The 17,716-nt window shown below is 37.7% G+C and overlaps 1 protein-coding gene across 3 annotated transcripts in view; it reads right to left on the bottom strand.

Annotated features, from left to right (window-relative positions):
• Window positions 1–2,973: 2,973 nt before the first annotated feature.
• The window catches only part of ELOVL7 (ELOVL fatty acid elongase 7), a 31,374-nt gene continuing 16,631 nt past the window's right edge, over window positions 2,974–17,716 (bottom strand). The window contains exons 2-10 of one of the 3 annotated variants that reach the window (XM_054003173.1): window positions 16,472–16,590; window positions 15,729–15,920; window positions 14,765–14,854; window positions 12,628–12,818; window positions 10,343–10,423; window positions 9,747–9,803; window positions 7,983–8,088; window positions 5,061–5,197; window positions 2,974–4,109 (exon numbers count right to left, since the gene is read on the bottom strand). In XM_054003173.1, the coding sequence (XP_053859148.1) occupies window positions 3,906–4,109; window positions 5,061–5,197; window positions 7,983–8,088; window positions 9,747–9,803; window positions 10,343–10,423; window positions 12,628–12,818; window positions 14,765–14,834 (846 nt within the window). In that variant the 5' untranslated portion in view covers window positions 14,835–14,854; window positions 15,729–15,920; window positions 16,472–16,590 and the 3' untranslated portion in view covers window positions 2,974–3,905. Of the gene's footprint in view, window positions 4,110–5,060; window positions 5,198–7,982; window positions 8,089–9,746; window positions 9,804–10,342; window positions 10,424–10,562; window positions 10,684–12,627; window positions 12,819–14,764; window positions 14,855–15,728; window positions 15,921–16,471; window positions 16,591–17,716 lie in introns of those variants that run through there. The other 2 variants (XM_054003174.1, XM_054003176.1) reach the window with 2 other exon arrangements.

The raw sequence follows: 17,716 nt of genomic DNA, 5'->3' as shown, positions 1-17,716 counted from the left end.
GGCGGCGCGCGGCACGTGATGGGCCCGCGCCGTGCTTGATTGGCGGGGCGGGGGCCGGACGGGTACGCTGGGGCGCGGGCCGGAGGCGCTGCGGGTGGCCCCGCCGCGGGCCGCAGCGGTGGTGTGCGCGAGCGTCCTGTGGGGCGGTGGTGCCCAGCAGTAGGACAAGAGACAACGGCCAGAAAACTGCTGCACTGGAAGTTCCCCATGAACATGAGGAGGAAGTTGTTTGCTGTGTGGGTACTGCGCACTGGAACAGATTTCCCAGAGACGTTCTAGAGCCTCCCTCATGGAGAGGTTCCAGAACCATCTGCACTCAGTCTTGTGCCCTGTGTTCTGGGATGGCCCTGCTCGAGCAAGTAGGCTGGACCAGGTGATCTGCTGTAGTCTCCTCCAACCTGGCCTATTTGGCGATTCTGTGTGTGGCAAGAAGTTAACCCATGTCAGTAAAACACTGGCCAGTGAATTGCTGCCCCAATAAAGAGAACACAGCCTTGGCATTAATTAAACAAACAAAACAAAACAAAACAAAACAAAACAAAAACCATAAAAAACCCTCCAAACCGTCAATTTTCAATGTTTTTAAGTTGTTTTAAATCAGTTTTTTTGTTAAAGAATTTTGTTTTGATTCAGGCAGTGTGTGGGATGATAATTACTTGCAAGTACATTTGATCTTATTCCTACAGAAGATGGGTTGATGCTGGTGCCACAGAACTCATTGAGTTGTTGTATATTAGCTTTTTATGAGTATTTTAAAGAAAGGGTGATTTGGAAAGTAAATAGGAAACATCCATTTAAAGGTAGGAGATTTAGATACCAAATCCCCTATCCTGCATGGACAGGGATGTAACTGAAACTCCTGTGATACCTATTACAGATGAGCTATCTCTGTCAATTTTTAGGACTCTCACAGGGGAGGAGCGGCTGGTAACACCAGTGTTGCTTTCCCACCAGGTCTAAGGAAAACAAAATTTTAGCCTCATTCCCCTCACTATCAGTAAACATTCACCATAACATGGATGACTTAGCTGACTGTTGGACTCTTCTTTCCAGACTCACTCAAAAGTATACATTTAAGTATGTGAGATGATGCAGAGATTTTAGGTTCAGATAAAGATTGTGTGATTCTCACATTGTGTGTAGGAGGACAGGATTTGTTTTGAGCTGATGTCATTGGCACAGTTACACTATATGCATCCTCTTAGATTGCATCCATACAGCTCACTGTGAAACACTGCATTCTCTCTCTCCAAATGCTTTAAAACTCCCCGAAGACTAAACCACTGTGCAAGATATTATGCAGTGGGAATCTGACACGGCACTTGCTGACAGCCCACAGAATGATTAACATCTCCAGTTTCTGCCCCTGCTTATTAGTTTCTTAATCTCAAACAACTGACTCTGGAACCCTTTGGCTAGTGTACAACTGCAGGAAATATTCCTGGCTTCTTTCTGTCAGTCCCTGTCCACATGCAGCACTCCTTAGTTTTGACTGTGCATAGTCTCAGCTCCTACTTAAGCCCAAGTGAGTTTGAAAAATCAGTTGCAGATCTAGCTCCCAAACCAGCAAACAAGTAGCTGTCCCTTCACACCCAGCTGCAGGATGCATTTCTCCATCTATATTTATGGGCAGGGAAGGAAGTATGATTGCAAAATCAGAGACCGGAACTAGGACTTTCCCTACCAGCACAGAAATCATCTGCAGGGCTACAGAGTAATGCCTGCTTCCTTGCACAAGAAGCAGAGGGTACTATTATCCAGTGTTCACTACAGACTAGCTATAGTCTGTATATAAGGCTGTAGCCTTTCCCTCATAAGGCTTGCATTTCCCAAACACATTTGAATGCGCAGGCTCAAGAAGGCCTAAAAGAACCAAATTGTCCCACTTCATTCATCAGTACTTATGTAATAAATAATATTATATATATGCATTAAAAACATATATAAAATTGGAAAATCCTTTCCTGCTATTTGAAAAAACAGCAATAGGTCTCTGTCCTTAAAGCCCCCCCTAACACTGGAGGCCAGGGACTTACATACAGGCCAGAGCTAGCTGGACTTGAGACATTGAATCAGTGGTGGACTGCATTTCCCACCAAAAAGATGTATGGTCCCTGATCAACATCACAGCTGTTTAGGATCATGTGATAGAGCACCTCTCCACATATACTGCTGGGAACTGAACACTGATGATTCAAAGATCAAGCATCTGAAATTCAGGGGTTACAATTTAAATTTCAAGTGATCCCAATACTTTCTGAGATCTACTTTCAAGCTGCCATGACAGCTGACAGCTACAGGGATTAAATAGTAATTAGAAAAAATATAAATTATTTCTATTTGCTTTAAAAAACCTGATGCAATCTCAAAAGAAAAATTTGCAACTCATGTTCAACCTAAAGTTTACATTTCTTTAGTATTTACAATGCACCATAAATGTCAGTAAAATGAAAGTGTTCAGGTAACAAAGCTTACTCTCTTGGAATTGTGCAACAGGGAGGCTATTAAAATCTGCCTCAAAGTCTTGAGTATTTGAAAATCCCACAGATCAGATCAAGTAAAAAGTAAATACTGCAAGTTTCTTTTTTCTAGTGTTGTAGAAAACAGTATCTTTAATGGTAACTTTAATCTAAACACATTTAATTACTCATTTCCAGGTCTGCTGCATGCACCAATTCCTTAATAAACTCATGCAGTACAAGCAAAACTTACAAATAGCAAGTTCCTTTGATTTCTACACAAATGTGAGTGACCCTAACAATCTGCCTAACCTTGGAAAACAACATACTGGGTAATTCTACACAGAGTGGAGCAATGCCCAGTCACCACTGCCTGCCCCACTTTCAGAAGCTCAGAGAACATCACATATTTTTTTGCCTTGTTCCAGACATGGTAACTGGAGTAACTTTAACCTTGAGCTGATAAAAAGAAGCTGTAATAATAAAAAAAAAAAAAAACCACAATGACACAAACTCTTTCTAGACATGTATTTCAATAGATAATGGAAATGGAAGAACGTAGAGCACAGTACAATCATGGTAGGCAACATTTCAGATTTAAATCACTAAATCAATTTTTTTTTTACATTTTGTTTGACTACTAAGATTTTGGCTATTGAATTAAAAGATTCCATAATCCTCCTAGCCCCACTTCACAAACAACACAGGCTACCAATTTAAAGTATATCCATAGACACATTGAATAATAAGTATATTTGGCTACTACAGTGAACAAATCAGTAAGATGTTTTGATCAGTATGCTACAAGACAATTCAGATAATCCCCATATTAGTAGCTTTCCAACATTTACGATAATGTTCAACTGAGTAGAACATGAAATGAATTCAGTTCTCCTAGTAAAAGACAGTATATCCAAAAATCTGTGATCTTCAAATGAAACGCTGTCTTGACAGATTAACATACAATCCTTCCTTTAAAGTAATACAGTTTATAAACAGATGTAACAATATTTATGTATTAACTATATTAATATGCCTTAGATTCTAAAAACAGTACTTACTGAAGAATCATTCTTATAATAAAATGCAGCTGACAGTCTTAGCAACTTACAACATTTAAAGTGAAGTATTTTTTATCCCCCTCAAAGTGTGTTCAAAGTACTCAGTACTTGTCATACACATTTTAGTTTTTCCAATTATCTTTATTTTTGTGCATTTTCTAGATAGAGACCTCTTTTTGTTTTTTAATCAGAGATCCACAGTTCTTCCCCACTCCCATGTTCTGAATCCCAAATAACTTACGGTAAAAATACAAATTCTGTTTTGGAAGAAAACATACAAAATATACACCATGTAGTGTGCGCACCTAAATGTCTTGATTGTCAAGTAGTGCAAGTTTCCCCTTTGACAGATACATTTCTTGGGTTTTAGAGACACTAATTTGTTTCACTGATCTTTGCTGATGCCATTTCTTGCCATTTTTGGCAGTCTTTGTCCCTTCGTGTAAGCGTGGTACCAGAAGTGGAGAAACAAGACTAAAAACATGGAGCCATAAAGCCAGATAATAAACATGAAAATTGGATACTGGTATGGACAATCATCCATGATGTAGATTTGTCCTATGTGGACTGTAATCATAATAAATTGGACCTGGAGGAAAAAGGTGAAGAAAATAAGTATTTTTAAAATAAATTACAACCTTACTACAGAAGTTTAAAAAATTTCAGCATAGCTTGTTTGCTGAAAAACAGATAGTAGGGGTGGAGTGGGTGGAAAGCAAGGAGCAATAGTACAAGTCCTTAATATGACAGAGATGCACCTTTATAGCCCATCTCCCCAAAATAAACCAGGTTTACGTAATAAAAGAAGACAAGTTCTGGGACAAACTAAGAAACTCATAGTAGGAGAATAGGATTCTACCCTGGCCAGTTCAGATAAAAAGGAAGGAGGCAGACAGTGTTTGTACAGTGACAAATGGGAGGCTCCTTTAGAAAAATTAGCCAGGAAAAAAAAAAATGTAACCATTACAGGGTTAGGGAACAATAATTCCCACCTCCCCTGCACACTAGTATGTGACAAAAATACACTCCACATGAACTCCCAAGTTAATAGTACACTGGTAGTGCCTCTAGGTCAAAAAGACCAAATTATAAATATTCAGGCTACACTGTTCGGAGTTGCACATGGTTACATTAGCTATTCTACCAAAACCAGCCCTGGTGCAAGCAGACAGGGCACTCCTTTACCTCCTCTATCAGCATCTTTGCTCATTCTAAGCCAATTGTTTAGGCAGAAACTGAATATTGAAAATCCACCTATTAAATGAGGTGGGCATGCAAAAGCACTCAGAAGAGCAACCTTCTGAAAGTGACATAAAGTAGATAAAACCCTTAATATACACTTAATATACCCACAGTGCAAGAGTGGGTTTTAATGCTCTGGAGAGAGCATTAAAGAGAAGTAAATTTTCTAAACACATATATTATACCAACTGTAAGCTCCACACGTGGGCATAACTGAAAGGACAAATGTATTGCTTTTAATCCATGTTAGCTGCAAGCAGGTTTTTGAGAGGTGCTTGTATCAAAGACAGTTACTCACAAGTTGTATAGTTGTCATGTACTTTTTCCACCACAAATATTTATGATAAGCTGGTCCCAAAGAACAGATTCCATAGTAAGTGTACATGACAACATGCACAATACAGTTCAGCAAAGCATGAAATGTTCCTAAACCACCTGTAGAAAAACAAAACATAGTAGTAGTATTACAGGAGGTAGTTAAAAAGCCATGGAGGTCCTAGCAGATTGTTTTGAGCCAGGATATGAAAAACATGTACCACAAAACCTAGACTTTGACTAACCCTCAAGGTATTTTACTTGAATTGGGTTGATAACAGTTCTGATGGATCACATCACTTTTTTGTCTCAGAAAAGGTTTATCTAAGCAATCCCAAAACAGCAGTAAAACCCAGCTGATCTAATTACCTGTAAAAACATTTTAGTGGAATTTTTTGTTCTTTGACTTCATTTTTTTATAATTTTTTATTAAAACATTTATTTGATAGAGACACAGAAAAGTTGGTAGAAAGCACTGCTCCTGGTTTTTGCCTCCTTTCTAGACATCATGATGAACTTCAAAAAGTTGTAGAGGATAAGTAGTAAGTCTCTTCTCAATCCAGATTTGCAGATTCACAGGGAATGAAATACAGTTTCAGACAGTAAGTTTTCATAATCATGGACAAGTGTCTCACAGATCCACTGTAAATCTCAAAACATACTTACAGTGAAAGGGAAACTTAAGTAGAGCCCATTCTGGGGTAAATTTATGACGAACTGTTAGTACATGAGCATTTCAAAGAACAGGTAAGGAAACACTCCCTTTTTCATTGGATTAACCATGGAGCTACATGATCCTGCTCAAAGTAGCTTTATTTTAATGAATACAAAAAGGTAAAAGTGATCCAAGAAGCAGCAGACAGCAAAGTATTTTTAAAAGAAACATGGACATGAAAACAATGATCATCAAAACGAAAATAAGATGACATAGAAGGAGACATTTAGTGAGAAAAAGAGTGCCATTTTCCCATTTAGAATCATTCAAATTAAAAATAAAACTTCTTGTGTTTTTAGTAGCTCACACTAATCTTCCAGCTTGAGAAGGCATAACTCCTCCAGCTGTGATTGCAAACTTTCTTTGAAACTTAGCTATTTGTATTTTTAAAAATAATTTGAATGTTCTTACAGTTCAAATATGCGTACTTTTTTTGGCTTGTGCAGTGAATATGCAGAAGAAAAAATAAATAGCTAAAGCAGAGAAAAAAGGAACCTACACAACAGTACAAAAATATGCTCCAAAAAGCAACACTAAGCATCATTTTATAATTCTCTGTTTATATCAGATCAGAGAAAAAACAGCATCTCCATCCATAACTGTTGGGTTTTTTACAAACATACTGAAAACTTTACAGATGCTGCTGTTTAGAAGGACGAGCACTGATGAAACTGAATACAATGTAAACATCAGCAGGACTGAAATTCTTGGAAAAAAAATTAAACTTATCAAACAACAGTATTTGGAAAGATAAATGTAAAGATAAGCAATAGAGTTCTTGGAATACACACAGCTCTGCATAAATATGAGGCACTATTACTAGCAGAGGGCAAAATAATTCTTATACACTTTGCTGAAAGTATTTGTCAAATTATCACATGGGAAATTTGAATCTGATGCAAAACCAGAAGCCCTTAGCTGGTATACTGATCCAACGTCCAGATATAAAGGAGAAAGTTAATCACCTATAAGTGGAAAATTTTCAAGGTTGAAGAGGAAGGACTGTTATTTGCTGCAGGTTTCTCTTTACAGACCTATAAACACACTGGGGTGTATGCTGAGACAACTATTCACAGTTTTATTATTAACTTAATACCACTCACTTAGCAAGATTTGAGAAATACATAATCAATCCACCACTTTCCTAATAACAGAAATGCAACAGATACAACAGAGGTATAGCCAAGAAGGAAAAGCTGCACACTGGAAAGGTTCAAAAGATGTACCAATTTTCTGGAGTGCTTTCTGGACCACTCCAGAAAAAAAAAACAGACAAAAAATAGACACTAACAGATCAGACTGAAAAACAATAGAATAACTGCTTCACCAATTCATCACTAATTTTCTGGTACAAAAAAAGAAAAAACACAAAACATATTTTTAGGTAAACATGTATGAAACCCCACTATTTCTCAGTAGAAACTCCTAAAAAAGCCTAAGCTGTCCCAGAAATGGATTAATAAATGCCTGTGCATTTCTCCACTCTGTGCTTTTCAGACTATTTTCATGGCAAGTTGATATGCCACTGATAATGTGGCATAGGAAAATGCATGCAGACACACCGAGCAGGAAAGGAACAAGTGAAGGTAAGCTGAGAGTGGCCAAAGAATTAAAATTCAAAACAATTCAAATATGTTTCTTTAATAAAAAAGGTCCAGAAAAATATTTCTATAGTTTTGTGAAAACTAAAGTATCAGGTGTAAATAAATCCCACATATGCTACCTAAAGCCAGTTAAAGAAACTGCAACAAAGACTGAATAATTTCTCAAATAGGAAAAAAAAATGAACATAGTCCTCCTCTCCAACACAGTTCTAACATCATAGGGGGCAAAATGGTTCTGAAGCAGTTTCAACAGTTATTTGTTTCATGTATCTCCCCTAGCATTTTTCAGTGACTTCTCTTTTTCATCTAATAATGTTTTTTGCTTGTACTCAACTCTCTTCTCTGCACCTCTTCTTCCCATAAGAAATCAACACTGAACAAAATGCTGTCAAATAGGAAAAATGAGTAATCCCCACCCATTTAAATAATTATGGTGATCTCAGTTGTTCCAAAAAATATTGCAGAAGTCTAAATTTAAAAACACTGATGTTTCCAAGGTGTTTAATTCTTTTTTTTGTGTGTCTTCCATAGGTAACTTTCACTACCAGAAGATATGTTCAACCTCAACTCCACTCTCTCTCCATACCTGCAGCAAATTTGACTCCAAACCACCAGGTCCATGGCATGATAGAATGATGAAAGACATGCAGGAATGTAACTTGGTTGTTTTTCTTACGCAGCACAAAAAATATCTGAAACAGATTTTTAATGAACAGAATGTTACAGAAGATAATCAAGTCCAACATATTTAAAGAAAAATGTATACATCAGTGCTGGTTGCTCACTACATTTAAAAGTTCTTCACAGCTACAGTGTTGGGAGAAGAAGGAAACCTGAGTGACTGTCTGGCTATGCAAACCAGTTTTCAAAAAAAAAATTAAAACCAATAAGTAAAATCCACTTGTGAGATCTCAAAAGCCAAGGCAAGGTTTGAAACCAAATGTCAAAGGCTGAGCCATCACCTACGCATGTGCAAGATGGACTTGCTTGGATTGAGAAGTATCAGATTTTAAGTCCCCTGAACTATTAATGAAAAGCCATTTGAGAAAATTACCTGAAGGACTAACAGTAGAAAATACTATGTTAGAGAAATAGCACTCTATTATGAACTCTAACTTAGCTACCATTGGAAAACATTTAAATTGTACAGAATATATGTAGGAATTCTTAAATTTTATTGACAGGCCTCATTTTAAAGTACAGGCATCAAGGGAAATGTTAAGGGAACACAGCAAAAAAACCCGTAAGAAGTCAGGTCATGGAAAGGATAGTATCAGATGGCAAGCAAGCAAACACAGAAGAAAAGAAGTCTGGTGTGCGAGAGAAAACATTTGGAATCAGCTGATTTAAATACAGCTAAGAAATTACTTTGGCAGTAAAACAAAAAAAGCTGATGAGAAACAGGTACCTAGTTGTCTGTATTCAAACAAATTTTTTTAAAAATCAGGCTCGGGACTAATTAAAAAGGAGCACTATAACCTGTGGGGAATGGGAATAAAGGCAAATAGAGGAATATACTTGTCAGGATTTTCCAGTTTTATCACTCCTGACACCTCCATTACCATTCCATTTGGTTTAGTCAGTAAGATCTCCCAGTGTTGAATCATGAACATTTGCAGATGAAAAGTCAGCCAGCTTTGCTCAGATGATGTAGAACATCCTCACTGCTCATGAGTCAGCTCCTGAACCATCACTATTGTGCCCCAAACAATAAGGCAAAAACTACAGCTAATTCCAACACTCAGAAGCTGGTTTGAAAATACCTCAGTCAGTCTTGGGAAAATGGCTGCTGGTGAGTGAGGTCTGCATTCTGCTTCAATGCATTGCTGCTCAGACTTCACTTTAAACAGGTTAGAGTGCCAGCCTGACATCAAACATCCCTATAGTCACAACACTCAAGATAATCTCAGGAATTTAGAGCAAGTAGGTATGGCAATTTTGTCCTGCATTCAGAGCTGATGATATGAATGGGGAAGATAAAATCTGAAGATGATGTGAAAAAATATTCAGCAGGATCAACTGGTTTTTATCTGCAATGTTGAGACAAACATTGCCATAGCATAACAGATTAGTGTACTCAGCTGTTAAACAGACAAGATATCCAGACTTCCTGAAAATTTAAAGGTGTGTTGTTCCCTCATTAACATTTTTCCTGATAATGAAGGAAGAACAGTGTAAAAAGACAAGGAGATACAAAGAGATAATACAGGTAAACATCATGATGGTATTCTAGTAATTGAAGACTGGAAGACTAAATAGAAATCAACTTATATCCTCAGCCCTGAACAGCACCAGTTCTGCTGTGAAAAGGAAACAGAGCCACTTCTTTTATTAGGCTACAAATACTTACAGTGTCTAGTAATTCAATGAACTTGGAAAAGAAGTAAAGCCAACAAGTTCGCACCATCTGCAAGAATAAAAATCAAATTGTCAAACCATAAAAGTCATAGCAGGACAAATGAGTATCTCTATAAAGGAAAGTATTGGGCCAAGTGATGTTCCAAGGTTAACAGAAATATTTAAATGTATAGTTTGATTGGTTTTTCTTTAAAAACACAAAATTTTTAAACTTAACTTTTAAGTTTTAACTTTTAATTTTTAAACTTTTAAAACCAACAAAAACAAGCCAGTGAATTCCTTGCCTCTTTCTTTCTCTCAACTGGAGGGATGGGTTGGTTGGCTAACACGTGCTCTACATTATGCAAGAAGGTATTTCCATTTAGTGCATTGCACTCTACAACAGTGCATTCAAAAAGCAGGCTGTTCAAAAAGCATTTCTCAAAATAAAGTAAATGTGTAACATACTACTTTGAACAATCTGGTCTAGTGGAAGTTGTCCTTGCTTATATCAGGGCCGTTGGAACTAGATGATCTCCAAGGTCACTTCCAACCCAAACCATTCTATTGTTCTATGATAACAATTCACCTTTGTCTTTGGCAACTTACTCTTAGAGCTGTTGGTGACCTTGAGTAGTCAACGATATCACACCGGAATGAGTATCCTGTGGCCCAGCCTGACATAAGAAACTGGAGGAAAAAAAGGGCAAAGATTAACTTTACATCTTTTGAAAAGTTCATTAATTTTGGATTACTTTTGCAGCACTAAGCAGGAGGGGGACAACAATATTAAAAACACCTTAAATCAGCAACTTTGTCAATCATCTACCTGTGTCTGGGATAGCTACCACAAAAATCCTTTGCTGTTGCAGATTTATGAATTTCTAATTCCAGGACCACACCCATAGACAAGAATTTTCTTCCTACACCCATTATTTCAGCTTTAGTAACTGAAGAGAAGAAAGAGATGCATCTCAAAACCAGTGTTAAAAAACAACTTACTGTGCAAGTAAGACTGCAAAACCAAATACAATTATTTTGAAAATTGCTATCACAGCTAACTATCTAATACTAAAAAGAATACAACACAGCATCTTAATACTCTAATAAAACCAGCACAACCATTTCTAATTATCATTAAAGACAAGGAACAAATCAATATGCATGATGTATATTTAATACCATAGTCTCTAAAATTCTGCTTAGTTAAACTTCATGATTCAATTAGTTTTCCACTCATATGAGTGATGAGAAGCTACAACTGAGAGCACGTGACCAAAGGACTATATGTGCCAAAGATAATATAATCTTTTCTCTTGGAATATATTGAAGTTTGGACAAGAGCAACAATATTAGTATTGTAGTTGGCTTATTCTACTGCCAGTATGACATCTGTATTTTATATCCTCAGGATGCTTCTCATTATCACCATGCATGGTAAGAGCTTCACCTCTCCTAACTGAAGCAGGCTTTAGTCCTTTTAACTTCCTGAAAGAACTGATTGCTTAAAAAAACAGGTTACTTCAGAACACCAGCATTAAAATACACACCAAATGACTTGGTTTCAAAAAGGGAAAGAATCAGCTTCTTGCTGACCACCAGACAATAGTAGAAATTCAATTGGTTACACTCTGTCCATGGACTCTTTCATGAAATTGTAACATGGAACTTTTGACAGCAGACTTATTGAATACTGTGCCAGTGTCAGACACTAACAGAAGTTTAATTTTTTCTTCTGTTGTTTCTTTGTGGGCTTTTTTTTTTTTTTTTTTTTTGGTTTTTTATGAGGTTTATAACCAAAACCAAACTTGGAACCAAATTCCAAAAGGAAATTCAGCAATTAAAAAAAAAAGTCTAAATAGCAAAAGTGTTCATCTTGCCCACCACTTTCCATACAACAGTCATGACACAAAGTAGCTGCTGCTGCAGTTCCTTTAGAGAGCTTAGAAGAAATGTCAGGTAGTTCACTGTAACTCATGATAAAATTCATGCAAATTAAGCTAACAGGAACATATCCTGCAATTTAGCACAATAGTCTGTCAGCTTTTTATTACTAGTTTGCTGAAATAGTCACACAGCCTGGGAGTCACACACAGCGCGAGTACTGTGCACAGTGATGCTTCCCCAAGCAAATGTGTAAGGCTGTCATTCACACAATACCATCAACAAATAGCTACACTTCAAAAAAACCCACCAAAGCCCACCAAATCCCAACAAACAAGTAAAGCCCAACAGCAGCAAAATCTCAACATTGCTTTTGAAAAAAAGGAGAATTTGCTATTTTGGGGCTGTGGGGAAAATCAATGTTAAAGATACTAATAATTTGGGCTTAGGGGGGAAAGCAGGGGGCAGAGGTTGGAGGTTTTTTGTTTAGAGGGGTTTTGTTTGTTCATTTAAAGGACAAAAATGCCTTGAATTAGATTTTGTTAACCTCTGTCATTGATTTCTGTCGTTTAAAAGGCAGATCTAACTGAAGATTATTTCATAGTAGACATGCTCTATACAGTGTTTGAAACATCAGTTGTTGCTCCTTCCCCTTAAGGGCAGGCTGTCACATTATCACGTAGTAGGACAGAAACAATTACAAAATACTAAGAAAAGCATATTGTCTGCTTTACCTGCTACAGTACAAAGAATTTAAATGATGAAAGCTTTAAACTTTTTAAATTATATATAATAACACAAAATGTTTCATGTTCTCTCTTTCTGGATATGACTTATTCTCTTTGTCCAAGAATTACAAGTTTCGCGTACAGCTTGGAGGATGATAATTACTGCCATGACAATAATATTCTTTTTGAGAATTGCAGCATAGGAATTATATTAATAAATTTATTCAAAGTTAGTTGTTGAAGACATGAAATATATGAATACATTACAAACATAGTACTTACTTCATAAGTCATATATAAAGAGAGGGCTACCACACTAAAATTATAAAACGTCATGATCTGCCTGAGTTCAAAAGGTTTTTTATTTTCCATGAGTTTGGGTCCCAATGAAGTGACAAAATAAACATAGGTTCCAATGATAAAAGTTGTTGGAAAAGGTGAAGACATGAGTGGCCAGCCTTCCAATCTTGGATCTAGAGAGGGTAGAGGGAGAAAAAAAAAATCACATGTCTATAGTACTTACTAAAGCAGCTACAGAAAAGTATTTAATTCCTGATGGTCTAGGTTTTTCTGTCACTAATCATGTTTGAGAGTCCATTCACCTCAAATCTATACAGACTAGATAACATGATTTAACCCATGTAGAATTCAGCGCTTCTTTCTTCACATATCATGAAAAGGAGACACAGACTCACGAGTGACATGATTTTCTGTCTTTACAGCACAACAAAGCACACACTTTCATATGACAAGGAAGTTATAATACAACAAGCAAATGTTGCAAGTTATTTCACAGTTATTCCAGAGAGCTGTGTTGCAGAGGCACCTCGTTGTAAGCACACCCCACTCCCTCTCCCTGCAGATGAGGCTGGCAGGTATTTCATCTGAGCATCACCATGATTTCACTGCACCCTTTTGTGGTTCATTACAGAGTCCCAGATCACCAAAGACTGACATATTTCTCCATAAGCAGGTGAACTGACACAAACCTCATGTAATTTTTATTTTCTTTAATTATTTTTTTACACTGACTTTTGGAAGATTTGGTTCAGAATGATCCCAAACTTAACTACTGACTCAGTAAACTGCTGCTTTCATGGTTTCCTGCTGTATTTTAAGGGTAAAATTATACTACTGTTATTTTTGTCAAGTGTTTAATTCATAGCCAAATGTTTCAAGTCAGCGAATTTTCAACCCACAGCATTCAAGCAACCTTTCACCCATGAGACCTTCTGATGTGGTTAACAGCCACTGGAAGTGTAAAACAGATTGAGGAGGAGAGCACTTTATAATGCTGCTCAAAGCTTGTGATGTGCCAGTGCTGCTGCCCACAGACCAAGGAGGTCTGTGACCCACAGCATGAGGAATCTGCTCAAGTGTGCTGCAGGAGAACCACCATCTCTTCACAACTGATTGTTTTTATTATATCTACCCTTGCCCTGCTCCTACCAAACCTTTTCCGCTGTTCTTCCCAGCCCGATCCTGAGAAAACCATGTTCCACCACTAAGACTATGATACAAAATGCCAAATACAAACACTGTTGGGCATGGAGACAACTCAGGGTCTGGAGGCATGGACACTGCAGCAGAAGTGCTCGCTCCATCTGAATCTACTTCACCCTGTCTGTCATACTAATTAAACTCCCTGCTCACTTACAGGCTCTGCTTTTATGGAACAAGAAAAGTGGTGCTCAGCTATGCTAGAAAAGATAAATCAGTAGTCTTATCTATCAAACCTTGACCACTTCTCAATTTTTTTCCAGGAATTAGCTAATCCCTGTCACTATCTGTCTACCACAGTGAGAAACACTGAGACTGATGGGTCTTCACCCCAAAATTGAGGTCTTCTCTATCAGCTTTTGGTAAGCAAACAGAATAAGGGAGTTGCAACATAATATCGAATTGGGATTAATATCCCTTACTAACTGCAACAAGAGAAAAACATCTCTTTTCAAATTACCACTGTTACAGAGTTAATTACTCTGAGGATTAATTTCAAAATACTGAAACTTATCAGGGCTTGGATTTTTTTTTTTCATTTTGCAAAAGCAAAATGCAGTAATGCAATGTGCATTAATTAACTGATAAAATGCAATTGTTTGGTAATGAAAGAGAGTTAAAACTATACATTTAGCACCATAGGAAAAACTCAAACTATATATTCAGGCAACCAGAGATACTAACAGGAGAATCACTGTCTGCACTTTATTTACTGACTTTAATTCCATAAACTACCTGAGTTTTGTTTACTTTCTAATTTAAAATGCAGAACCTAAACCGTCATGTTAATAGGTTACCTAGCAAGTCTTACAAATATTCACAAAGCTGCTTCTAAGTTGATAAACAGCACACCAGCATAGCTACATATTGCTATTCAAAATTATTGGGAGTTAGTAAGTTTTAGATTTAAATGACTCACCGGCATCTTTAATCCATTCATCATACAGTAGTATAGCCTTTGATGTCAGATTGCTAAAGGCCATTCTCATTTGATTTTTAATGATGCTGCCTGCAGAAAACAAGGTGAAACAGAAATATGGATTTTTGTCAATAAAGAAAGATTAATAAAGTTTTTTGGGGTAAGATTTTCAGGAAGCAGAGTGATAAAAAAAGAGAAAAGGCTAACAGAGCACCATATGTCACATACAGATCAGGAAGCATTAGGTGGCCACATCCCACTATCCTTGGGTCTAATTTATAGCAGAGATGCTATGCACAACAATATGATTTTGCAATCTCTACATACAAACCAGGTGCTTCCGTGCCATAAAGTGTTATCTCAAGAAACTGTGCTGTGGTTAACCATTATGGTTAAGAGGTAAATATGAATAAACAACAGATGCTTAAATTATTTTTTATCACCATCTCCACTTTAAGTCCAAGCCACCGATATATGAGGAAGTTCAGCTTTGCAACATTTATTATTGAAAAAAAAATTTATAAATAATAAGTATTTCTAAGGTATATGGGAAGGATAAAAGGTACCAACATGTCAGCATACTCCTTTTAAATACAATAATTATCCATATTATAATTAGTATGCAAATCCCACTCTGATGAATCAACTGTTTCCACACCAGAATCATGGAATGTCATAGTACCAATGGCAGCACCATTAACCCACAAAAATTATCCAGCACATCCACTTTGCATGCAGTACCTCCTACTTATGTAAAACTTTTCAGAGAATTATTCTTATACTAATACTGATTTTTGCCCCACAATCAAGCACTCATCAGCCCTTCTCTTGCCTCATTTCCCCTAGAAAATACCTTTTAAAAATCCCAGCACATTTGATGGTGTTTTTCTCATACCAACTCAGTGTCTCACTTTACCACAGGAATTTTCTTAATACCCCTGCACAATCTTCACACTGTATTCACCTTTATTAGTAGTAGTTTTTCCTTATTTCAGGCTGCAGCACACCTTGATAATCAGCTCCCTTCCTCTGGCAGCCATTCTGCATCTCCTCCAGCCAAGCCAGCTGCAGGTTGACAGAGCCAGTTCTTCCCTCATGATGGTAATGCATTGCTCTCCTCAGATCTCCCCACTATCATCTTCTCATTTATCTTCACCTTAACAGTCCAGAAAAACAATTTCACCCTTATTTCCACTTCTACAAGTACATCCTGTTCACTGCCATTTCACAGGAATTTTTAACCACTACACTCACCCTTCACTGCAAGATGCAACATAGACAAGCCTGCCTCCATTAGAGTTCAACTGATCTACTTCATTCTCATTTTGCTGCCCACTTGTTTCCCTGGTTGCACTTCTGTCCTGTATCTCTGAATATCTGAAACCACCACCAGTTTCATGTTTGGAAAATATTCCCTCTGCAAGTCTCTTTTAAGTTCACATTTTCTAGAAATATCATCCTCCAACATCAGCATTTCCCAATTCAGTGTCACTGCCTTCACGCTGACCATTTTCATGCATCCTGTATTCATATTACAATATTTGCTTCAGCACTCTATGCTGATAAAGGTGCTGACAAAACAAGAAGTAGGGGGCATCCTCTTTCTTTACTAATGGAAACATGAGGAGCACTCTTGCATTTGTTTCTAGCAATCACATGACAGAAAGGAATTTATGGTTAGAGGCAAATTATAAATATTGTTGTCACCTTTCTCCACAAGCCAACTATGGATGATATCAAACACACGTAAATCCAATCCTGTCCTGAACACCAGGTACTTCAGAGTGCTCAACTGTGACAGCCAAGCAATTCAGCCATAACTGGTGCTGGGGAGAAACCGTTAAAAATGTTTACTTTATAAATAACCATTGTATTAAATTGTTAGACCAATTACAATAAATTATCCGTTTAATCCAGTATTCTTTCCGTTTCAGACACATGAGAACAGTCTGTCAAGAGAAAAGGCATGGCAAACTTAAAGTACTTCATGCTGTGGTTATAACAGAATTCAACCAAAGCCCACAGAAACCTTGCGCAGAGCATGGCTCAATTTTTCAACAAATATATTCACTGAGTACAAATAATCATAATATATTTAACTGTTTTTTTGGTAAGAAAACTGGCTTACTGATTTCACTGCCACTCAGTTTTCCCACCCTTGCATTACTGCAACTCAGACTGGCTAGCTTAACATGCTGTCCAAGACTGAAGTTAAACAAGAAATCTGCTTCAAGACATGCTCTTAAAAATCCAGAAAATTCAATGTAGACTCTGGCACTAAATCAATTACCATATAGTATCAGTGTATTTGGTTTGCATAGCCAAGCTTTGGTGGGGGGCGGGCTACAGGGTGGCTTCTGTGAGAGCCTGTGAGAAACTTCCTCAGTGTCCAGCAGAGCCAGTCTCTGGTGGCTTCAAAGATATATGTGCCACTGGCTAAGGCTGGGCCAATTAGAAATGGTGATAATGCCTCTGTGATAACAGATGTAAGAAGAAGAAAAAAAAAACAAACACCCAATGTTTGTGCAGTTGTAATTGCCACCAGAGAAAGGCAGAGTAAGAACATGTGAGAGGAACAGCCCTTGCAGACACCCAAGTCAGCACAGAAGGAAGGACAGGAGGTCCTCCAGGGGCCAGAGCTGAGGTTCTCCTGCAGCCCATGGTGCAGACATGGTCAGGCAGGTGTGACCCTGCAGCCCCATGGAGGGCCCTGGGGATGCAGAGATCCACCAGCAACCCCTGGAGGACACCCACACTGGAGCACATAGATGCCTGAGAAGAAGCTGTGAACCCATGGAGAGAGAAGGCCATACTGGAGCAGGCAGTGGCTGAAGGACTGCACCCCATGGAAGAGTGAGTGACATTGCAGCAGTTCATGGAGAACTGTTGCCCATGGGATGGACTCACACTGAAGAAGTTCATGGAGAAGTTCTCCCATGGGAGGAGACTCCA

Source organism: Vidua macroura, chromosome Z (genome assembly GCF_024509145.1).
Source record: "Vidua macroura isolate BioBank_ID:100142 chromosome Z, ASM2450914v1, whole genome shotgun sequence".
Lineage (NCBI taxonomy): Eukaryota > Metazoa > Chordata > Aves > Passeriformes > Viduidae > Vidua > Vidua macroura.
This window is presented reverse-complemented; position numbering and strand designations above follow the sequence as displayed.